General features: G+C 43.8%; 1 protein-coding gene across 2 annotated transcripts in view; it reads right to left on the reverse strand.

Annotated features, from left to right (window-relative positions):
* Positions 1 to 1,012: 1,012 nt before the first annotated feature.
* Positions 1,013 to 25,707, reverse strand: part of pfkla (phosphofructokinase, liver a) — an 83,105-nt gene continuing 58,410 nt past the window's right edge. Inside the window, exons 10-22 of one of the 2 annotated variants that reach the window (XM_065019762.1) lie at positions 17,229 to 17,354; positions 16,927 to 16,991; positions 13,924 to 13,987; positions 13,494 to 13,640; positions 9,868 to 9,938; positions 9,641 to 9,728; positions 9,167 to 9,319; positions 8,051 to 8,215; positions 6,885 to 6,946; positions 4,398 to 4,509; positions 4,105 to 4,204; positions 1,847 to 1,952; positions 1,013 to 1,706 (exon numbers count right to left, since the gene is read on the reverse strand). In XM_065019762.1, coding sequence (XP_064875834.1) covers positions 1,559 to 1,706; positions 1,847 to 1,952; positions 4,105 to 4,204; positions 4,398 to 4,509; positions 6,885 to 6,946; positions 8,051 to 8,215; positions 9,167 to 9,319; positions 9,641 to 9,728; positions 9,868 to 9,938; positions 13,494 to 13,640; positions 13,924 to 13,987; positions 16,927 to 16,991; positions 17,229 to 17,354 — 1,407 coding nt within the window. In that variant the 3' untranslated portion in view covers positions 1,013 to 1,558. Of the gene's footprint in view, positions 1,707 to 1,846; positions 1,953 to 4,104; positions 4,205 to 4,397; positions 4,510 to 5,067; positions 5,123 to 6,884; positions 6,947 to 8,050; positions 8,216 to 9,166; positions 9,320 to 9,640; positions 9,729 to 9,867; positions 9,939 to 13,493; positions 13,641 to 13,923; positions 13,988 to 16,926; positions 16,992 to 17,228; positions 17,355 to 25,707 lie in introns of those variants that run through there. The other variant, XM_065019765.1, reaches the window with a different exon arrangement.

Here is a 25,707-nt window from a genome sequence, read left to right on the forward strand (position 1 = left end):
TTTAAACCAGTATAGACCAACTAGTGACCAAATTAGCCTTTAAACCAGTATAGACCAACTAGTGACCAAATTAGCCTTTAAACCAGTATAGACCAACTAGTGACCAGCATAGCCTTTAAACCAGTATAGACCAAATAGTGACCAGAATAGTCTTTAAACCAGTATAGACTAGTGACCAGTATAGACCAAATAGCGGTTTCATCTGGTGTACTAGACGACAGACACAGTACAGATATAAGGACCTGATGTCTAGGTAGTCTCAGACACAGTACAGATATAAGGACCTGATGTCTAGGTAGTCTCAGACACAGTACAGATATAAGGACCTGATGTCTAGGTAGTCTCAGACACAGTACAGATATAAGGACCTGATGTCTAGGTAGTCTCAGACACAGTACAGATATAAGGACCTGATGTCTAGGTAGTCTCAGACACAGTACAGATATAAGGACCTGATGTCTAGGTAGTCTCAGACACAGTACAGATATAAGGACCTGATGTCTAGGTAGTCTCAGACACAGTACAGATATAAGGACCTGATGTCTAGGTAGTCTCAGACACAGTACAGATATAAGGACCTGATGTCTAGGTAGTCTCAGACACAGTACAGATATAAGGACCTGATGTCTAGGTAGTCTCAGACACAGTACAGATATAAGGGCCCCTCTTTAGATAAACAGGGAAGACAGCCAAGTTGGGAGTGACATTCCAGGGTTGGAGCCCAGTGCTTAGAAGCCGGGGTCTACAGTCCAGGGTTAGTGTGTGTTCTAGAAGCCGGTGTCTACAGTCCAGGGTTAGTATGTGTTCTAGAAGCCGGTGTCTACAGTCCAGGGTTAGTGTGTTCTAGAAGCCGGTGTCTACAGTCCAGGGTTAGTGTGTGTTCTAGAAGCCGGTGTCTACAGTCCAGGGTTAGTGTGTGTTCTAGAAGCCGGTGTCTACAGTCCAGGGTTAGTGTGTGTTCTAGCCGGTGACAGTCCAGGGTTAGGTGTCTACAGTCCAGGGTTAGTATGTGTTCTAGAAGCCGGTGTCTACAGTCCAGGGTTAGTATGTGTTCCAGAAGCCGGTGTCTACAGTCCAGGGTTAATATGTGTTCTAGAAGCCGGTGTCTACAGTCCAGGGTTAATATGTGTTCTAGAAGCCGGTGTCTACAGTCCAGGGTTAGTGTGTTCTAGAAGCCGGTGTCTACAGTCCAGGGTTAGTATGTGTTCTAGAAGCCGGTGTCTACAGTCCAGGGTTAATGTGTGTTCTAGAAGCCGATGTCTACAGTCCAGGGTTAGTGTGTGTTCTAGAAGCCAGTGTCTACAGTCCAGGGTTAATATGTGTTCTAGAAGCCGGTGTCTACAGTCCAGGGTTAGTATGTGTTCTAGAAGCCGGTGTCTACAGTCCAGGGTTAATATGTGTTCTAGAAGCCGGTGTCTACAGTCCAGGGTTAGTATGTGTTCTAGAAGCCGATGTCTACAGTCCAGGGTTAGTATGTGTTCTAGAAGCCGGTGTCTACAGTCCAGGGTTAGTATGTGTTCTAGAAGCCGGTGTCTACAGTCCAGGGTTAATATGTGTTCTAGAAGCCAGTGTCGATGCTGAGAGAGCGTCGGGTCACATGTTCCATCTCTCCAGGGACGTACTCGCTGAAGCTGGTCTGGTGCTTGGCCAACATCTTCAGAATCTGATGCAGGTTCTGCCACCACTGGACCTTGGGCATCCGGTGCCTACGGGGGGAGGGGGTGGAAGAGAAATTTTACTGCCTGCTTTAGAGACTAAAATGACACACACTCTAAAAACCACATTGTAAAGCACTTCATGACAACAGGTTTGGATAGATGGACAACATCTGTGGTACTCTACTCACTCAAAGTCAGTCTGTGCCTTAAGTTCAGTCACAGGGATGAAGGACAGGACCTTCTTACTGAAGCCGATGACAGACGCTGTGTCTGGGGCGTTGACGAACACACGACCTGGAATGGTAGAAGTTGACGAGGAGATTATATATCTACCACCCTGTTTCCACGGCTACATGTTGTTGAATCAGAGATAAAGCTCCTCCTCTTATAGTGTCTTCATAGTTCACTACTTTAACCAGAGCCTTGGCACCCTATTCCCTTCATAGTTCACTACTTTAACCAGAGCCTTGGCACCCTATTCCCTTCACTGTTCACTACTTTTAACCAGAGCCGTGGCACCCTATTCCCTTCATAGTTCACTACTTTTAACCAGTCTTGGCACCCTATTCCCTTCATAGTTCACTACTTTAACCAGAGCCTTGGCACCCTATTCCCTTCACTGTTCACTACTTTTAACCAGAGCCTTGGCACCCTATTCCCTTCATAGTTCACTACTTTAACCAGAGCCTTGGCACCCTATTCCATTCACTGTTCACTACTTTTAACCAGAGCCTTGGCACCCTATTCCCTTCATAGTTCACTACTTTTAACCAGTCTTGGCACCCTATTCCCTTCATAGTTCACTACTTTTAACCAGTCTTGGCACCCTATTCCCTTCATAGTTCACTACTTTTAACCAGTCTTGGCACCCTATTCCCTTCATAGTTCACTACTTTTAACCAGTCTTGGCACCCTATTCCCTTCATAGTTCACTACTTTTAACCAGTCTTACCCTACCAGTCTTGGCACCCTATTCCCTTCATAGTTCACTACTTTTAACCAGTCTTGGCACCCTATTCCCTTCATAGTTCACTACTTTTAACCAGTCTTGGCACCCTATTCCCTTCATAGTTCACTACTTTTAACCAGTCTTGGCACCCTATTCCCTTCATAGTTCACTACTTTAACCAGAGCCTTGGCACCCTATTCCCTTCATTGTTCACTACTTTTAACCAGAGCCTTGGCACCCTATTCCCTTCATTGTTCACTACTTTTAACCAGAGCCTTGGCACCCTATTCCCTTCATAGTTCACTACTTTAACCAGAGCCTTGGCACCCTATTCCCTTCATAGTTCACTACTTTAACCAGAGCCTTGGCACCCTATTCCCTTCATAGTTCACTACTTTAACCAGAGCCTTGGCACCCTATTCCCTTCATAGTTCACTACTTTAACCAGAGCCTTGGCACCCTATTCCCTTCATAGTTCACTACTTTAACCAGAGCCTTGGCACCCTATTCCCTTCATAGTTCACTACTTTAACCAGAGCCTTGGCACCCTATTCCCTTCATAGTTCACTACTTTAACCAGAGCCTTGGCACCCTATTCCCTTCATAGTTCACTACTTTAACCAGAGCCTTGGCACCCTATTCCCTTCATTGTTCACTACTTTTAACCAGAGCCTTGGCACCCTATTCCCTTCATAGTTCACTACTTTTAACCAGAGCCTTGTCACCCTATTCCCTTCATAGTTCACTACTTTAACCAGAGCCTTGGCACCCTATTCCCTTCATAGTTCACTACTTTAACCAGAGCCTTGGCACCCTATTCCCTTCATTGTTCACTACTTTAACCAGAGCCTTGGCACCCTATTCCCTTCATTGTTCACTACTTTTAACCAGAGCCTTGGCACCCTATTCCCTTCATAGTTCACTACTTTTAACCAGAGCCTTGGCACCCTATTCCCTTCATTGTTCACTACTTTAACCAGAGCCTTGGCACCCTATTCCCTTCATAGTTCACTACTTTTAACCAGAGCCTTGGCACCCTATTCCCTTCATTGTTCACTACTTTTAACCAGAGCCTTGGCACCCTATTCCCTTCATAGTTCACTACTTTAACCAGAGCCTTGGCACCCTATTCCCTTCATAGTTCACTACTTTAACCAGAGCCTTGGCACCCTATTCCCTTCATTGTTCACTACTTTTAACCAGAGCCTTGGCACCCTATTCCCTTCATTGTTCACTACTTTTAACCAGAGCCTTGGCACCCGATTCCCTTCATAGTTCACTACTTTAACCAGAGCCTTGGCACCCTATTCCCTTCATAGTTCACTACTTTAACCAGAGCCTTGGCACCCTATTCCCTTCATAGTTCACTACTTTAACCAGAGCCTTGGCACCCTATTCCCTTCATAGTTCACTACTTTTAACCAGAGTCCTATGGGCCCTAGTCAAAAGTAGTGCACTATGTAGGGAATATGGTGCCATTTGAGACACATCCAGTACCTTGTCTGAAGTTGTTGATCATCTTCTCCGTGAGCCACTGCACAGCCTTCACACCCAGCTTGGTGCCACAGTTTCTGTCGAAGGGTGTTGGTGCACCTCCCTAGAACGTCAGGTGAGAGAAAAATCAGTTCATCTCAGAGCAGAAAGAAAAACTTCTAGGAACCATATTTGATCATTCATACACTTCACATTCTACATCATCTACGTCTATCCTCTAATTTCCTGATCAACAAGCTCATCGTCCTTTTAATATAAGGTTGCGTTTTAACAGTGTGGTTGTGTTCGTTCCGTACCTGCTGGAGGTGCCCCAGCACGTTGACCCTACAGTCGAAGATGCCCTTCCCCTCGGCAGAATACAGCTTGTGGATGAAATCAGTGGTGTAGTGAAGGTGACACTTCTCATTCCTATAGAGACAGAACCATCGAGATCACATCATTCACTATGTTAACAGAACCATCGAGATCCCATCATTCACTATAACTGTAGTGAAGGTGACACTTCTCATTCCTACAGAGACAGAACCATCGAGATCCCATCATTCACTATATTAACTGTCCTATAGAGACAAAACCATCGAGATCCTATCATTCACTATGTTAACAGAACCATCGAGATCCCATCATTCACTATAACTGTAGTGAAGGTGACACTTCTCATTCCTATAGAGACAGAACCATCGAGATCACATCATTCACTATGTTAACAGAACCATCGAGATCCCATCATTCACTATAACTGTAGTGAAGGTGACACTTCTCATTCCTACAGAGACAGAACCATCGAGATCTCATCATTCACTATATTAACTGTCCTATAGAGACAAAACCATCGAGATCCTATCATTCACTATGTTAACAGAACCATCGAGATCCCATCATTCACTATGTTAACTGTCCTATAGAGACAGAACCATCGAGATCCCATCATTCACTATAACTGTAGTGAAGGTGACACTTCTCATTCCTATCGAGATCACATCATTCACTATAACTGTAGTGAAGGTGACACTTCTCATTCCTACAGAGACAGAACCATCGAGATCCCATCATTCACTATATTAACTGTCCTATAGAGACAAAACCATCGAGATCACATCATTCACTATGTTAACTGTCCTATAGAGACAGAACCATCGAGATCCCATCATTCACTATGTTAACTGTCCTATAGAGACAGAACCATCGAGATCCCATCATTCACTATGTTAACAGAACCATCGAGATCCCATCATTCACTATGTTAACTGTCCTACAGAGACAGAACCATCGAGATCCTATCATTCACTATATTAACTGTCCTATAGAGACAGAACCATCGAGATCCCATCATTCACTATGTTAACAGAACCATCGAGATCCCATCATTCACTATGTTAACTGTCCTACAGAGACAGAACCATCGAGATCCTATCATTCACTATATTAACTGTCCTATAGAGACAGAACCATCGAGATCCCATCATTCACTATGTTAACTGTCCTATAGAGACAAAACCATCGAGATCACATCATTCACTATGTTAACTGTCCTATAGAGACAGAACCATCGAGATCCCATCATTCACTATGTTAACTGTCCTATAGAGACAGAACCATCGAGATCCCATCATTCACTATATTAACTGTCCTATAGAGACAAAACCATCGAGATCCCATCATTCACTATATTAACTGTCCTATAGAGACAAAACCATCGAGATCACATCATTCACTATGTTAACAGAACCATCGAGATCCCATCATTCACTATATTAACTGTCCTACAGAGACAGAACCATCGAGATCCTATCATTCACTATGTTAACAGAACCATCGAGATCACATCATTCACTATGTTAACTGTCCTATAGAGACAGAACCATCGAGATCCCATCATTCACTATGTTAACTGTCCTACAGAGACAGAACCATCAAGATCCCATCATTCACTATGTTAACTGTCCTACAGAGACAGAACCATCGAGATCCCATCATTCACTATGTTAACTGTCCTACAGAGACAGAACCATCGAGATCCCATCATTCACTATGTTAACTGTCCTATAGAGACAAAACCATCGAGATCACATCATTCACTATGTTAACTGTCCTACAGAGACAGAACCATCGAGATCCCATCATTCACTATGTTAACTGTCCTACAGAGACAGAACCATCGAGATCCTATCATTCACTATGTTAACAGAACCATCGAGATCCTATCATTCACTATAACTGTCCTATAGAGACAGAACCATCGAGATCCCATCATTCACTATGTTAACTGTCCTATAGAGACAGAACCATCGAGATCCCATCATTCACTATGTTAACTGTCCTATAGAGACAGAACCATCGAGATCCCATCATTCACTATGTTAACTGTCCTATAGAGACAGAACCATCGAGATCCTATCATTTACTATATTAACTACCCCTCTGGATGCCTTGTTGTTAACCTCTATAATGGGGTCTTACCTGTTGACCTCTACAATGGGGTCTTACCTGTTGACCTCTACAATGGGGTCTTACCTGTTGACCTCTACAATGGGGTCTTACCTGTTGACCTCTACAATGGGGTCTTACCTGTTGACCTCTACAATGGGGTCTTACCTGTTGACCTCTACAATGGGGTCTTACCTGTTGACCTCTACAATGGGGTCTTACCTGTTGACCTCTACAATGGGGTCTTACCTGTTGACCTCTACAATGGGGTCTTACCTGTTGACCTCTACAATGGGGTCTTACCTGTTAACCTCTATAATGGTGCACTGTGGTTAACCTCTATAATGGGGTCTTACCTCAGCACCAGACCCCTCTGGATGTCTTCCTTCATCTTCTCTGCGAGATGCTCCACGTTAGTCTGAAAGGGCAGGGTCGTATTTATTAAGACTACATGGATCACTGTTCAGGAAGTCTAACCTACAGTACATGAATCATGTATCACTCTGTTCAGGAAGTCTAACCTACAGTACATGGATCATTTATCACTCTGTTCAGGAAGTCTAACCTACAGTACATGGATCATTTATCCCTCTGTTCAGGAAGTCTAACCTACAGTACATGAATCATGTATCACTCTGTTCAGGAAGTCTAACCTACAGTACATGGATCATTTATCACTGTTCAGGAAGTCTAACCTACAGTACATGGATTCTGTATCCCTCTGTTCAGGAAGTCTAACCTACAGTACATGGATCATTTATCCCTGTTCAGGAAGTCTAACCTACAGTACATGGATCATTTATCACTGTTCAGGAAGTCTAACCTACAGTACATGGATCACTTATCCCTCTGTTCAGGAAGTCTAACCTACAGTACATGGATCATTTATCACTGTTCAGGAAGTCTAACCTACAGTACATGGATTCTGTATCCCTCTGTTCAGGAAGTCTAACCTACAGTACATGGATCATTTATCCCTGTTCAGGAAGTCTAACCTACAGTACATGGATCATTTATCACTGTTCAGGAAGTCTAACCTACAGTACATGGATCACTTATCCCTCTGTTCAGGAAGTCTAACCTACAGTACATGGATCATTTATCACTCTGTTCAGGAAGTCTAACCTACAGTACATGGATCATTTATCACTCTGTTCAGGAAGTCTAACCTACAGTACATGGATCATTTATCACTCTGTTCAGGAAGTCTAACCTACAGTACATGGATCATGTATCACTCTGTTCAGGAAGTCTAACCTACAGTACATGGATCATTTATCACTCTGTTCAGGAAGTCTAACCTACAGTACATGGATCATTTATCACTCTGTTCAGGAAGTATAACCTACAGTACATGGATCATTTATCACTCTGTTCAGGAAGTCTAACCTACAGTACATGGATCATTTATCACTCTGTTCAGGAAGTCTAACCTACAGTACATGGATCACTTATCCCTCTGTTATCCCTCTGGACCAGAGTAGAAAATAAGGTGCTATGCCAGCAGCAGCCTGGTTCTCACCTTTAGGTCCTGGAGGTTGAAGGGGTCCTCGAAGATGTAAGCAGCGTCTGCTCCCACAGCGATACCGGCGTAGGTTGCCAGGTAACCACAGTAGCCTCCCATAGTTTCCACTACGAACACCCTTCTCTTGGTCCCTGTAGCCGACTGCTTAATCTTATCACAACTCTAAGAGAGGAGGAGACGGACAGATGACAGACAGAGAGGGGAAGGTTAGAGACACAACTGAAAGGGTCAATCTGCAGTTCCTACATACATGGTTACAACATGGTTACACCTATAAACATGGTTACAACATGGTTACACCTATAAACATGGTTACAACTATAAACATGGTTAAAACATGGTTACACCTATAAACATGGTTACACCTATAAACATGGTTAAAACATGGTTACACCTATAAACATGGTTACAACTATAAACATGGTTACAACATGGTTACACCTATAAACATGGTTACACCTATAAACATGGTTACACCTATAAACATGGTTACATCTATAAACATGGTTACATGGTTACACCTATAAACATGGTTACACCTATAAACATGGTTACATCTATAAACATGGTTACACCTATAAACATGGTTACATCTATAAACATGGTTACACCTATAAACATGGTTACACCTATAAACATGGTTACACCTATAAACATGGTTACATCTATAAACATGGTTACACCTATAAACATGGTTACATCTATAAACATGGTTACAACATGGTTACACCTATAAACATGGTTACACCTTTAAACATGGTTACACCTATAAACATGGTTACACCTATAAACAAGGTAAAACTATAACATTTTCCAAAACAGTGGCAGGGAGTCCAGTTTGTTATTGTTTCAACAGTAGATTGCACATTTAACTTCCTAACATATGAACTATTATGAGTCCTCTGTGTGGTGTTACTAAACCTGCTAAAACAGGTCCTGCTAAAGGAACAGAGTTGAAGATGAAGGGGCCTGGTCTAGACTTGGCCTCATGTTTTTAAATTGAGTTTATAGTGTCAATCTATATTCATGTGACATCTTGTTGCCAGAGACGACCACACTGGAAATGACCCATTGGGTTTTATTGTGTTTTATCTTCCATCAGATCAGACTGACCTCCATGGCAGCGTTGACAGCCGTGTCTGCCCCCAGACTGAAGTCTGTCCCGGGTACGTTGTTACTGATGGTGGCAGGGATCACCACCATGGGGATACACAACTCGTCAAAGCTACCGCGAGCATCATATAACTCCAGCACGCCCTCGTACGCCTGTAGAGAACACACACACACACACGGCATCAGACGGAGGCCATTAAACAGTCTCTATCTAGCGCGTGTATTATTTCAGAAATGATTCAATACCCGTCAACACGGTCACATTGTTTAGTCTTTCTAACAGCTGACATGAACTTTAAAATTAACATTACATTGTAGGGAGATCAAATAACAGAACATATGTGACTAAAACAACGTTTTGAGGGAGGGAGGCCATATAAAATCTATTATCTGATGCAGCACGCCATGTACGCCATTAGGGAATTACAAACACCAATCTCAATATAATGTTCTGTTTTTGTCTGTAACTGGTACCTCAAATCCCCCAACGATCAGCAGAGCCTGGATATTATGCTTGGTGATGGTGTCCACGATCTTCTGCATGCAAGTACTGGGAAGGGTTCTGTGGAACACAAAGAACCCCCACAGCAAACCACAATTCAGGAGGACATCTTTCTCATTTTAAAAAAGGGCACACCAATAACCACATTGAGTACAAACTATCAACTGCTTTCCCTCCTAATCATCATTGTAAAACAGACCGTTTAGTCCCCAGAAGAGATCCACCCTGGCCAGTCCATCCAGCCACACCGTGCCACTCGATCTCTGTCACCTGGTAGAGGAAGAACACACGTCAGGCAATCAATATCTTTATTGTCCCGATTTGAAAATGTGCAGTCAGAATTATAATCAGTCAGTTCTCTCTGTCACAATTATCTCCACATGGATTATCAATTTTGAATTCCGTAAAGTGAGTGTGGAAGAAGTGAAAAAAATATTGTTTTCTATCAACAATGACAAGCCACCGGGGTCTGAACATTTGTATGGAAAATTGGAGGATAATAGCGGACGATACTGCTAATCCTATTTGCCACATCTTCCAATTTAAGCCTACGAGAAAGTGTGTGACCTCAGGCCTGGAGGGAAGCAAAAGTAATTCTGCTACCTAAGAATAGTAAAGCCCCCTTTACTGGCTCAAATAACCGACCAATCAGCCGGTTACCAACACTTAGTAAACTTTTGGAAAAGATTGTGTTTGACCAGATACAATGTTATTTCACAATAAACAAATTAACAACAGACTTTCAGCTGATAGAGAAGGACATTCAACAAGCACAACACTTACACAAATATCTGATAATTGGCTGAGAGAAATTGATGATAAAAAGATTGTGGGGGCTGTTTTGTTAGACTTCAATGCGGCTTTTGACATTATCGATCATAGTCTGCTGCTGGAAACACGTATGTGTTAGGACTTTACTAACCCCTATATTACGTATAAAGAGTTACCTGTCTAACAGAACACAGAGGGATGGAAGCCTCTCCAACATAATCCAGGTAGAATCAGGAATTCCCCAGGGCAGCTGTCTAGGCCCCTTACTTTTTAAAATCTTTACTTGAGTAAAGCCAGTGAGTCTATGTATGCAGATGACTCAAAATTATACATGTCAGCTACTACAGCAAGTGAAATGACTGCAACACTTAACAAAGAGCTGTAGTTAGTTTGTGATGGAGCCTATTTCTTCCTCTTTAAGAAATGAGAGGTAGTCATACCTGTTTGACAGATGACATTAGGCTGGTATATATATAGGCAGCTATATCCACAGATTTGTCGGTCAATTCCTCCACCCACCATGCACTCTTAAATAACTCCTGGCAGACTTAATACAAAATATTGTGTAGTAATGTAATGCTTCACTGGATCAGTCTGAAACGTTGCACACACACTGCTGCCATCTGGTGGTCAATTCTAAATTGCACATAAAGTCCTTTGATTGTATGGCCTTTCTTTTGCATTTCAAACATGATTAAAGAAAAGAAAAAGCATGTTTTTTTTGTAATTTTAGGCAGAAAATTTTAAAAAAGGATCAGATTTATAGAACATAATGGGACACCTTGAAAGACAATAGAGCATCTGAATACTGGATAATACTGCTGAATCAATCTGTCCCCTTCTTCGTCCATCCATCCTACTACTGGATAATACTGCTGAATCAATCTGTCTCGCTCTTCATCCATCCCACTACTAGATAATAATGCTGAATCAATCTGTCTCGCTCTTCATCCATCCCACTACTAGATAATACTGCTGAATCAATCTGTCTCTCTCTTCATCCATCCCACTACTAGATAATACTGCTGAATCAATCTGTCTCGCTCTTCATCCATCCCACTACTAGATAATACTGCTGAATCAATCTGTCTCGCTCTTCATCCATCCCACTACTAGATAATACTGCTGAATCAATCTGTCTCTCTCTTCATCCATCCCACTACTAGATAATACTGCTGAATCAATCTGTCTCTCTCTTCATCCATCCCACTACTAGATAATACTGCTGAATCAATCTGTCTCTCTCTTCATCCATCCCACTACTAGATAATACTGCTGAATCAATCTGTCTCTCTCTTCATCCATCCATCTTTATACTGGATAATACTGCTGAATCAATCTGTCTCGCTCTTCATCCATCCCACTACTAGATAATACTGCTGAATCAATCTGTCTCTCTCTTCATCCATCCCACTACTAGATAATACTGCTGAATCAATCTGTCTCTCTCTTCATCCATCCCACTACTAGATAATACTGCTGAATCAATCTGTCTCTCTCTTCATCCATCCCACTACTAGATAATACTGCTGAATCAATCTGTCTCTCTCTTCATCCATCCCACTACTAGATAATACTGCTGAATCAATCTGTCTCTCTCTTCATCCATCCATCTTTATACTGGATAATACTGCTGAATCAATCTGTCTCTCTCTTCATCCATCCATCTTTATACTGGATAATACTGCTGAATCAATCTGTCTCTCTCTTCATCCATCCCACTACTAGATAATACTGCTGAATCAATCTGTCTCTCTCTTCATCCATCCATCTTTATACTAGATAATACTGCTGAATCAATCTGTCTCTCTCTTCATCCATCCATCTTTATACTGGATAATACTGCTGAATCAATCTGTCTCGCTCTTCATCCATCCCACTACTAGATAATACTGCTGAATCAATATGTCTCTCTCTTCATCCATCCCACTACTAGATAATACTGCTGAATCAATCTGTCTCTCTCTTCATCCATCCCACTACTAGATAATACTGCTGAATCAATCTGTCTCTCTCTTCATCCATCCCACTACTAGATAATACTGCTGAATCAATCTGTCTCTCTCTTCATCCATCCATCTTTATACTGGATAATACTGCTGAATCAATCTGTCTCTCTCTTCATCCATCCATCTTTATACTGGATAATACTGCTGAATCAATCTGTCTCTCTCTTCATCCATCCCACTACTAGATAATACTGCTGAATCAATCTGTCTCGCTCTTCATCCATCCCACTACTAGATAATACTGCTGAATCAATCTGTCTCTCTCTTCATCCATCCCACTACTAGATAATACTGCTGAATCAATCTGTCTCGCTCTTCATCCATCCCACTACTAGATAATACTGCTGAATCAATCTGTCTCTCTCTTCATCCATCCATCTTTATACTGGATAATACTGCTGAATCAATCTGTCTCTCTCTTCATCCATCCATCTTTATACTAGATAATACTGCTGAATCAATCTGTCTCTCTCTTCATCCATTCATCTTTATACTGGATAATACTGCTGAATCAATCTGTCTCTCTCTTCATCCATCCATCTTTATACTAGATAATACTGCTGAATCAATCTGTCTCTCTCTTCATCCATCCATCTTTATACTAGATAATACTGCTGAATCAGTCTCTCTCTTCATCCATCCCACTAATTGATAATACTGCTGAATCAATCTGTCTCGCTCTTCATCCATCCCACTACTAGATAATACTGCTGAATCAATCTGTCTCTCTCTTCATCCATCCATCTTTATACTAGATAATACTGCTGAATCAATCTGTCTCTCTCTTCATCCATTCATCTTTATACTGGATAATACTGCTGAATCAATCTGTCTCTCTCTTCATCCATCCTACTACTAGATAATACTGCTGAATCAATCTGTCTCTCTCTTCATCCATCCATCTTTATACTGGATAATACTGCTGAATCAATCTGTCCCCTTCTTCGTCCATCCATCCTACTACTAGATAATACTGCTGTCTCTCTCTTCATCCATCCATCCATAGCATGTTTAGTGTTGTATCCTAAAGAGACTATATCCTCACCGCTCCATTGGCCAACCCCTCGAAGCCGTCGTTGACAGAGTAGACCTTGTGACCGTAGGCCAGCGCCACTCTGACCGCCGACCGGACCGCTGCATTCATCCCTGCTGCTGGAGCACCCACATTCAGCACCGCCAGCGTGTGGTTGCTCTGAAGAAAGATGAGACAGAGGAGTCTACAGCCATGTCATGGGAGTAATGTCTCACAGTGAATATTAAGGCTTCCCGAGTGGCTCAGCATTCTAAGGCACTGCATCTCAGTGCAAGAGACGTCACTACAGTCCCTGGTTCAAATTCAGGTTGTATCACATCCGGCCGCACAATTGGCCCCAGGTCGTCCAGGTTTGGCCGGGGATAGGCCGTCTTTGTAAATAAGAACTTGTGCTTAACTGACTTGCCTGGTTAAATAAAGGAAAAATCTAATAATAAATTACCTTGGTAACAGCAGGCTTCTGAAAGGCAAGCAGTTTGTACATGTTCCAGTTGTTCTCAAAGCTCCTAAACAAAGAATAAATAATATTCAGAAAACATTTATCAAATGTTCTTAACGTCACATTCATTATTTCATATTTACATACATACTCCATAATACCCCACCGTTCAAAAAGCTGGGGTCACTTAGAAATATATTTTGTTTTTTAAAAGAAAATGTTTGTTTTTTGTCCATTAAAATGTCATCAAATTGATCAGAAATACAGTGTAGACATTGTTAATTTTGTAAATGACTATTGTAGCTGGAAACGGCTGATTTTTTTATGGAATATCTACATAGGCGTACAGAGGCCCATTATCAGCAACCATCACTCCTGTGCTCCAATGGAATATCTACATAGGTGAACAGAGGCCCATTATCAGCAACCATCACTCCTGTGTTCCAATGGAATATCTACATAGGCGTACAGAGGCCCATTATCAGCAACCATCACTCCTGTGCTCCAATGGAATATCTACATAGGTGAACAGAGGCCCATTATCAGCAACCATCACTCCTGTGTTCCAATGGAATATCTACATAGGTGAACAGAGGCCCATTATCAGCAACCATCACTCCTGTGTTCCAATGGAATATCTACATAGGTGAACAGAGGCCCATTATCAGCAACCATCACTCCTGTGTTCCAATGGAATATCTACATAGCAACCATCACTCCTGTGTTCCAATGGAATATCTACATGAACAGAGGCCCATTATCAGCAACCATCACTCCTGTGTTCCAATGGAATATCTACATAGGAGTACAGAGACCCATTATCAGCAACCATCACTCCTGTGTTCCAATGGAATATCTACATAGGCGTACAGAGGCCCATTATCAGCAACCATCACTCCTGTGTTCCAATGGAATATCTACATAGGCGTACAGAGGCCCATTATCAGCAACCATCACTCCTGTGTTCCAATGGAATATCTACATAGGTGTACAGAGGCCCATTATCAGCAACCATCACTCCTGTGTTTCAATGGAATATCTACATAGGTGAACAGAGGCCCATTATCAGCAACCATCACTCCTGTGTTCCAATGGAATATCTACATAGGCGTACAGAGGCCCATTATCAGCAACCATCACTCCTGTGTTCCAATGGAATATCTACATAGGTGTACAGAGGCCCATTATCAGCAACCATCACTCCTGTGTTCCAATGGAATATCTACATAGGTGTACAGCAACCATCACTCCTGTGTTCCAATGGAATATCTACATAGGCGTACAGAGGCCCATTATCAGCAACCATCACTCCTGTGTTCCAATGGAATATCTACATAGGCGTACAGAGGCCCATTATCAGCAACCATCACTCCTGTGTTCCAATGGAATATCTACATAGGCGTACAGAGGCCCATTATCAGCAACCATCACTCCTGTGTTCCAATGGAATATCTACATCAGCAACCATCACTCCTGTGTTCCAATGGAATATCTACAGAGGCCCATTATCAGCAACCATCACTCCTGTGTTCCAATGGAATATCTACATAGGCGTACAGAGGCCCATTATCAGCAACCATCACTCCTGTGTTCCAATGGAATATCTACATAGGCGTACAGAGTCCCATTATCAGCAACCATCACTCCTGTGTTCCAATGGAATATCTACATAGGTGAACAGAGGCCCATTATCAGCAACCATCACTCCTGTGTTCCAATGGAATATCTACATAGGCGTACAGAGGCCCATTATCAGCAACCATCACTCCTGTGTTCCAATGGAATATCTACATAGGCGTACAGAGGCCCATTATCAGCAACCATCACTCCTGTGTTCCAATGGCACGTTGTGTTAGCTAATCCAAGTTTATCATTTTAAAAGGCTAATTTATCATTAGAAAACCATTTTGAAATTATGTTATGTGGCAAACAGCAGGTCAGCCACCAGGGGGAGACTCGTTGAGGCCTGGTGACAGACGGAGGATACATCACTAAGCGATGGCTCCATCTGCTGGACGTGCCAGGTCTCCACGGGCTCTCCACCCAGGACTAATTGGGACTGATTGGGGAGTTGGTGAGTAATCAAGGGCTGATTGGGGAGTTGGTGAGTAATCAAGGGCTGATGGGGGAGTTGGTGAGTAATCAAAGGCTGATGGGGGAGTTGGTGAGTAATCAAAGGCTGATGGGGGAGTTGGTGAGTAATCAAAGGCTGATGGGGAAGTTGGTGAGTAATCAAGGGCTGATGGGGAAGTTGGTGAGTAATCAAGGGCTGATGGGGGAGTTGGTGAGTAATCAAGGGCTGATGGGGGAGTTGGTGAGTAATCAAGGGCTGATTGTTCACCAGCTGTACAAGCCCCATAAAGCTGCCAGAAGGGCAGGACACAGGGAGGACTGGGGGGGGAAGTCAGTTGGTCGAATTTCTGACCTGCTAGAGCTGCCCCGGTCAACTTTAAGTGTCCGATGGACAAAACTGGATTTGGTAGATGCCAGGAGAAAGATACCTGCCCGAATTCATTGTGCCAACTGTAAAGTTTGGTGGTGGAGGAGGAATAATGGTCTGAGGCTGTTTCATGGTTCGGGCTAGGCTCCTTAGTTCCAGTGAAGGGAAATCTTAACTCTACAGCATACAATGACATGCGAGATGATTCTGTGCTTCCAATTTGGTGGCAACAGTTTGGGGAAGTCCCTTTCCTGTTTCAGCATGACAATGTCCCCGTGCACAAAGTGAGGGCCATACAGAAATGGTGTTTGAAATCGGTGTGGAAGAACTCGACTAGCCTGCACAGAGCCCTGACCTCAACCCCATCGAACACCTTTGGGATGAATTGGATCGCCGACTATGAGCCAGGCCAAAACGCCCAACACCAATGCTCTTATGGCTGTTATAGCAGCAAAGGGGGGACCAACTCCATATTAATGCCCTTGATTTTGGAATGAGATGTTCAACAAGCAGATACTTTTGGTCACGTGGTGTATCATATTCATAAGATATTTGACATCTCTCACCTTCCTCTCAGTTGGATGGCTTCATCAAACCTCTTTTCATTCATGGCCTTCTGAACCTCTTTAGTCTACAGGCAAGACACACATCATATAATCATACGATCGTCAGAATCCGATTTGTGCAAATCCCTCTCATTACCCTCCCTCTCAAACAGTAAGACTGTAATGCTCTGTTGCAGAGTATGAGAGAGGAACTGTGAAAGGGATTAGACTTACAGACATGGACCAAAAACATTCAGGACTGTTTATTGTTAGGAGAATTTGTCAGAGTGGTTCGTCACTTCTGAAACAGGATGATACCTCACCATCTGTACACACTCCACAAGAGGCAGCCGGACAGCCTGGTTTCCTGACAGGCCGATGACACAGGCTGGGGTCTCTGGAGTGGCCTCTAACAGAGCGACGACAGCCTCCACTCCCACCTTACTGCTCTGTGGAATTACAACAGGACAGGACTTAACATGATGGTGCTGCTGAGTACGGGCCACAGGGGAGGTCTGTAGGGCCTTGGAACACCTATAACTGCCATTTCCTGCAACCTAGAGCCTGAAATTATTACATTTACATTTACATTTAAGTCATTTAGCAGACGCTCTTATCCAGAGCGACTTACAAATTGGTGCATTCACCTTATGACATCCAGTGGAACAGTAGTGCATCTAAATCTTTTAAGGGGGGGGGGGGTGAGAGGGATTACTTTATCCTATCCTAGGTATTCCTTAAAGAGGTGGGGTTTCAGGTGTCTCCGGAAGGTGGTGATTGACTCCGCTGTCCTGGCGTCGTGAGGGAGTTTGTTCCACCATTGGGGGGCCAGAGCAGCGAACAGTTTTGACTGGGCTGAGCGGGAACTGTACTTCCTCAGTGGTAGGGAGGCGAGCAGGCCAGAGGTGGATGAACGCAGTGCCCTTGTTTGGGTGTAGGGCCTGATCAGAGCCTGGAGGTACTGAGGTGCCGTTCCCCTCACAGCTCCGTAGGCAAGCACCATGGTCTTGTAGCGGTGGCAGATAACAGACTGCGTGTATGTACGTGGAACATTAGAGGGAGCCATAACCCCATTAAGAGGAAGAAAGTATTGTCTTTTTTGAAAAAAGAAAATATTGATATCGCACTGTTGCAAGAAACCCATTTGGATGATAAGGAGCACCTGAAATTACAACAAGGAGGGTTTGGTCAAGTGTTTTTCTCATCATTTACATCCAGAAGTAGAGGTGTAGCAATTCTGGTGAAAAATAACTTACCACTTAAGGTCTTGAATTGTGTGAAAGATAAATTTGGTCGCTTTGTTATAATTAATGGTACTTTACAAGGGCAGAACATTTCCATAATGAATATTTACTTCCCCCCTGCTCACCCCCCTGATTTCCTCACTAAGGCATTTCTAGACTTTTCAGAATTAAACTCAGACACTGCAGTGGTTGGAGGAGATTTTAACTGCTTGTTGAACCCCCTTATTGATAAGTTTCCCAGTGGTATAGCTTCACTCTCTCCTCAAGCTAAGTCTCTTAAAGTTAAAAAGTTAAAGTTATTTGTGATGATATGGGGTATGCGGATGTCTGGAGAGCTTTCCATCCCTCCAACAGAGAGTTCACTTTTTTCTCTGCACCTCATGGATCTTTTTTCTCTGCACCTCATGGATGTCAGACTAGAATAGATTATTTTTTTTATGTCCAAGACGTCTTTGCAGTCTGTTTTATCTGCTAGGATAGGAAGCATAGTCATATCTGATCATGCTGAGGTGATCCTGGACATAAAACTCAACGGGGCATTCAATCGGTCAAGACATTGGAGGTTGAACACAACCATTCTTAAAGACCATACATTCACATCATACTTTATAACAGAGTTTAAAGCATTTTTCTCTATTAACTCTCAATCAACAGATAACCCCTCGCTCCTTTGGGAGACCTGTAAAGCGTATGCCAGGGGTCTGATTATGTCATACACAGCTACTAAGAGACGGAAAAAGCGGGAAAAGCAAAACATGTTAGAGGGTGAATTAGGAACTAAAGAGAAGGACTACATTAAAACGCCCACTCCTGCCCTATGAAAGGAAATATCAGTCATTAGATCAACGTTAGACTCTCTCCTAACACAGGACGCTGAAAAGAAAATGAGATTTGTCAGGCAAAAGCTATATGAACATGGCGATAAGCCAGGAAAATACTTGGCATACCTAGCTAAAAAGAGGGCTGACTCTCAGTCAATTGCTACTATTACCGATTACTGATTCTGATGGTAATCATTTATATGAAAATAAATTGATAAGTGACTCATTTAAGAAATTTTATACAAACCTTTATGCCTCAGAACTGCCAAAGGATGCACCCAAATTAATGGAGAACTTCTTTGGTAAGATTGAGCTCCCTACTATCTCCGAAGAACAGAGGTCCCTCCTTAATGCCCCTATTACCAAGGAAGAGATAATGTTCGCAATTAAGAATCTGCAAAATGGTAAGGCCCCAGGACCAGACGGGTTTTGTAGTGAGTTCTATAAAGAGTTCCATGGCCTGATCCTTGAGCCATTGCGTGATATGTTTAACCACTCATTTTCAAATGACCAACTCCCTCAAACGCTGAGAGAAGCCAACATTTCACTTATTCTCAAAAAGGGAAAATGTCCAGAGTCTTGTTCCTCGTACAGACCAATTTCCCTTCTGAATGTGGATAGAAAATTGCTTTCTAAAATTCTAGCCACAAGATTAGAGGACTCATTGCCACTAATTGTGAAAGGAGACCAAACTGGCTTCATCAGGGGCCGTAAGTCATGCAACAACGTCAGGCGGCTTCTTAATGTAATTCAAGCCTACCAACAAAGTGCTGTAGATGGTCTTGTGCTCTCCCTAGATGCTGAGAAAGCATTTGATCGTGTGGAGTGGTCTTACCTATTATTTGCTCTAAATAAATTTGGTCTGGGGGACAACTTTATAAAATGGGTGAAAGTTTTGTATGATGATCCTCAGGCTGCTGTCCTTACTAATGTCCTTACTAATGGGCTACGGTCAAATAGCTTCTCTATACACAGAGGTACCAGACAGGGCTGTCCTTACTAATGGGCTACGGTCAAATAGCTTCTCTATACACAGAGGTACCAGACAGGGCTGTCCTTACTAATGGGCTACGGTCAAATAGCTTCTCTATATACAGAGGTACCAGACAGGGCTGTCCTTACTAATGGGCTACGGTCAAATAGCTTCTCTATACACAGAGGTACCAGACAGGGCTGTCCTTACTAATGGGCTACGGTCAAATAGCTTCTCTATACACAGAGGTACCAGACAGGGCTGTCCTTACTAATGGGCTACGGTCAAATAGCTTCTCTATACACAGAGGTACCAGACAGGGCTGTCCTTACTAATGGGCTACGGTCAAATAGCTTCTCTATACACAGAGGTACCAGACAGGGCTGTCCTAACTAATGGGCTACGGTCAAATAGCTTCTCTATACACAGAGGTACCAGACAGGGCTGTCCTAACTAATGGGCTACGGTCAAATAGCTTCTCTATACACAGAGGTACCAGACAGGGCTGTCCTTACTAATGGGCTACGGTCAAATAGCTTCTCTATACACAGAGGTACCAGACAGGGCTGTCCTTACTAATGGGCTACGGTCAAATAGCTTCTCTATACACAGAGGTACCAGACAGGGCTGTCCTTACTAATGGGCTACGGTCAAATAGCTTCTCTATACACAGAGGTACCAGACAGGGCTGTCCTTACTAATGGGCTACGGTCAAATAGCTTCTCTATACACAGAGGTACCAGACAGGGCTGTCCTTACTAATGGGCTACGGTCAAATAGCTTCTCTATACACAGAGGTACCAGACAGGGCTGTCCTTACTAATGGGCTACGGTCAAATAGCTTCTCTATACACAGAGGTACCAGACAGGGCTGTCCTTACTAATGGGCTACGGTCAAATAGCTTCTCTATACACAGAGGTACCAGACAGGGCTGTCCTTACTAATGGGCTACGGTCAAATAGCTTCTCTATACACAGAGGTACCAGACAGGGCTGTCCTTACTAATGGGCTACGGTCAAATAGCTTCTCTATACACAGAGGTACCAGACAGGGCTGTCCTTACTAATGGGCTACGGTCAAATAGCTTCTCTATACACAGAGGTACCAGACAGGGCTGTCCTTACTAATGGGCTACGGTCAAATAGCTTCTCTATACACAGAGGTACCAGACAGGGCTGTCCTTACTAATGGGCTACGGTCAAATAGCTTCTCTATACACAGAGGTACCAGACAGGGCTGTCCTTACTAATGGGCTACGGTCAAATAGCTTCTCTATACACAGAGGTACCAGACAGGGCTGTCCTTACTAATGGGCTACGGTCAAATAGCTTCTCTATACACAGAGGTACCAGACAGGGCTGTCCTTACTAATGGGCTACGGTCAAATAGCTTCTCTATACACAGAGGTACCAGACAGGGCTGTCCTTACTAATGGGCTACGGTCAAATAGCTTCTCTATACACAGAGGTACCAGACAGGGCTGTCCTAACTAATGGGCTACGGTCAAATAGCTTCTCTATACACAGAGGTACCAGACAGGGCTGTCCTTACTAATGGGCTACGGTCAAATAGCTTCTCTATACACAGAGGTACCAGACAGGGCTGTCCTTACTAATGGGCTACGGTCAAATAGCTTCTCTATACACAGAGGTACCAGACAGGGCTGTCCTTACTAATGGGCTACGGTCAAATAGCTTCTCTATACACAGAGGTACCAGACAGGGCTGTCCTTACTAATGGGCTACGGTCAAATAGCTTCTCTATACACAGAGGTACCAGACAGGGCTGTCCTTACTAATGGGCTACGGTCAAATAGCTTCTCTATACACAGAGGTACCAGACAGGGCTGTCCTTACTAATGGGCTACGGTCAAATAGCTTCTCTATACACAGAGGTACCAGACAGGGCTGTCCTTACTAATGGGCTACGGTCAAATAGCTTCTCTATACACAGAGGTACCAGACAGGGCTGTCCTAACTAATGGGCTACGGTCAAATAGCTTCTCTATACACAGAGGTACCAGACAGGGCTGTCCTTACTAATGGGCTACGGTCAAATAGCTTCTCTATACACAGAGGTACCAGACAGGGCTGTCCTTACTAATGGGCTACGGTCAAATAGCTTCTCTATACACAGAGGTACCAGACAGGGCTGTCCTTACTAATGGGCTACGGTCAAATAGCTTCTCTATACACAGAGGTACCAGACAGGGCTGTCCTTACTAATGGGCTACGGTCAAATAGCTTCTCTATACACAGAGGTACCAGACAGGGCTGTCCTTACTAATGGGCTACGGTCAAATAGCTTCTCTATACACAGAGGTACCAGACAGGGCTGTCCTTACTAATGGGCTACGGTCAAATAGCTTCTCTATACACAGAGGTACCAGACAGGGCTGTCCTTACTAATGGGCTACGGTCAAATAGCTTCTCTATACACAGAGGTACCAGACAGGGCTGTCCTTACTAATGGGCTACGGTCAAATAGCTTCTCTATACACAGAGGTACCAGACAGGGCTGTCCTAACTAATGGGCTACGGTCAAATAGCTTCTCTATACACAGAGGTACCAGACAGGGCTGTCCTAACTAATGGGCTACGGTCAAATAGCTTCTCTATACACAGAGGTACCAGACAGGGCTGTCCTTACTAATGGGCTACGGTCAAATAGCTTCTCTATACACAGAGGTACCAGACAGGGCTGTCCTTACTAATGGGCTACGGTCAAATAGCTTCTCTATACACAGAGGGTCAGACAGGGCTGTCCTTACTAATGGGCTACGGTCAAATAGCTTCTCTATACACAGAGGTACCAGACAGGGCTGTCCTAACTAATGGGCTACGGTCAAATAGCTTCTCTATACACAGAGGTACCAGACAGGGCTGTCCTTACTAATGGGCTACGGTCAAATAGCTTCTCTATACACAGAGGTACCAGACAGGGCTGTCCTTACTAATGGGCTACGGTCAAATAGCTTCTCTATACACAGAGGTACCAGACAGGGCTGTCCTAACTAATGGGCTACGGTCAAATAGCTTCTCTATACACAGAGGTACCAGACAGGGCTGTCCTTACTAATGGGCTACGGTCAAATAGCTTCTCTATACACAGAGGTACCAGACAGGGCTGTCCTTACTAATGGGCTACGGTCAAATAGCTTCTCTATACACAGAGGTACCAGACAGGGCTGTCCTAACTAATGGGCTACGGTCAAATAGCTTCTCTATACACAGAGGTACCAGACAGGGCTGTCCTTACTAATGGGCTACGGTCAAATAGCTTCTCTATACACAGAGGTACCAGACAGGGCTGTCCTTACTAATGGGCTACGGTCAAATAGCTTCTCTATACACAGAGGTACCAGACAGGGCTGTCCTTACTAATGGGCTACGGTCAAATAGCTTCTCTATACACAGAGGTACCAGACAGGGCTGTCCTTACTAATGGGCTACGGTCAAATAGCTTCTCTATACACAGAGGTACCAGACAGGGCTGTCCTTACTAATGGGCTACGGTCAAATAGCTTCTCTATACACAGAGGTACCAGACAGGGCTGTCCTTACTAATGGGCTACGGTCAAATAGCTTCTCTATACACAGAGGTACCAGACAGGGCTGTCCTTACTAATGGGCTACGGTCAAATAGCTTCTCTATACACAGAGGTACCAGACAGGGCTGTCCTTACTAATGGGCTACGGTCAAATAGCTTCTCTATACACAGAGGTACCAGACAGGGCTGTCCTTACTAATGGGCTACGGTCAAATAGCTTCTCTATACACAGAGGTACCAGACAGGGCTGTCCTTACTAATGGGCTACGGTCAAATAGCTTCTCTATACACAGAGGTACCAGACAGGGCTGTCCTTACTAATGGGCTACGGTCAAATAGCTTCTCTATACACAGAGGTACCAGACAGGGCTGTCCTAACTAATGGGCTACGGTCAAATAGCTTCTCTATACACAGAGGTACCAGACAGGGCTGTCCTTACTAATGGGCTACGGTCAAATAGCTTCTCTATACACAGAGGTACCAGACAGGGCTGTCCTTACTAATGGGCTACGGTCAAATAGCTTCTCTATACACAGAGGTACCAGACAGGGCTGTCCTAACTAATGGGCTACGGTCAAATAGCTTCTCTATACACAGAGGTACCAGACAGGGCTGTCCTTACTAATGGGCTACGGTCAAATAGCTTCTCTATACACAGAGGTACCAGACAGGGCTGTCCTTACTAATGGGCTACGGTCAAATAGCTTCTCTATACACAGAGGTACCAGACAGGGCTGTCCTTACTAATGGGCTACGGTCAAATAGCTTCTCTATACACAGAGGTACCAGACAGGGCTGTCCTTACTAATGGGCTACGGTCAAATAGCTTCTCTATACACAGAGGTACCAGACAGGGCTGTCCTTACTAATGGGCTACGGTCAAATAGCTTCTCTATACACAGAGGTACCAGACAGGGCTGTCCTTACTAATGGGCTACGGTCAAATAGCTTCTCTATACACAGAGGTACCAGACAGGGCTGTCCTTACTAATGGGCTACGGTCAAATAGCTTCTCTATACACAGAGGTACCAGACAGGGCTGTCCTAACTAATGGGCTACGGTCAAATAGCTTCTCTATACACAGAGGTACCAGACAGGGCTGTCCTAACTAATGGGCTACGGTCAAATAGCTTCTCTATACACAGAGGTACCAGACAGGGCTGTCCTTACTAATGGGCTACGGTCAAATAGCTTCTCTATACACAGAGGTACCAGACAGGGCTGTCCTTACTAATGGGCTACGGTCAAATAGCTTCTCTATACACAGAGGTACCAGACAGGGCTGTCCTTACTAATGGGCTACGGTCAAATAGCTTCTCTATACACAGAGGTACCAGACAGGGCTGTCCTAACTAATGGGCTACGGTCAAATAGCTTCTCTATACACAGAGGTACCAGACAGGGCTGTCCTAACTAATGGGCTACGGTCAAATAGCTTCTCTATACACAGAGGTACCAGACAGGGCTGTCCTTACTAATGGGCTACGGTCAAATAGCTTCTCTATACACAGAGGTACCAGACAGGGCTGTCCTAACTAATGGGCTACGGTCAAATAGCTTCTCTATACACAGAGGTACCAGACAGGGCTGTCCTTACTAATGGGCTACGGTCAAATAGCTTCTCTATACACAGAGGTACCAGACAGGGCTGTCCTTACTAATGGGCTACGGTCAAATAGCTTCTCTATACACAGAGGTACCAGACAGGGCTGTCCTAACTAATGGGCTACGGTCAAATAGCTTCTCTATACACAGAGGTACCAGACAGGGCTGTCCTAACTAATGGGCTACGGTCAAATAGCTTCTCTATACACAGAGGTACCAGACAGGGCTGTCCTTACTAATGGGCTACGGTCAAATAGCTTCTCTATACACAGAGGTACCAGACAGGGCTGTCCTTACTAATGGGCTACGGTCAAATAGCTTCTCTATACACAGAGGTACCAGACAGGGCTGTCCTTACTAATGGGCTACGGTCAAATAGCTTCTCTATACACAGAGGTACCAGACAGGGCTGTCCTAACTAATGGGCTACGGTCAAATAGCTTCTCTATACACAGAGGTACCAGACAGGGCTGTCCTTACTAATGGGCTACGGTCAAATAGCTTCTCTATACACAGAGGTACCAGACAGGGCTGTCCTTACTAATGGGCTACGGTCAAATAGCTTCTCTATACACAGAGGTACCAGACAGGGCTGTCCTAACTAAT

This window comes from Oncorhynchus nerka, linkage group LG1 (assembly GCF_034236695.1).
Source record: "Oncorhynchus nerka isolate Pitt River linkage group LG1, Oner_Uvic_2.0, whole genome shotgun sequence".
NCBI lineage: Eukaryota > Metazoa > Chordata > Actinopteri > Salmoniformes > Salmonidae > Oncorhynchus > Oncorhynchus nerka.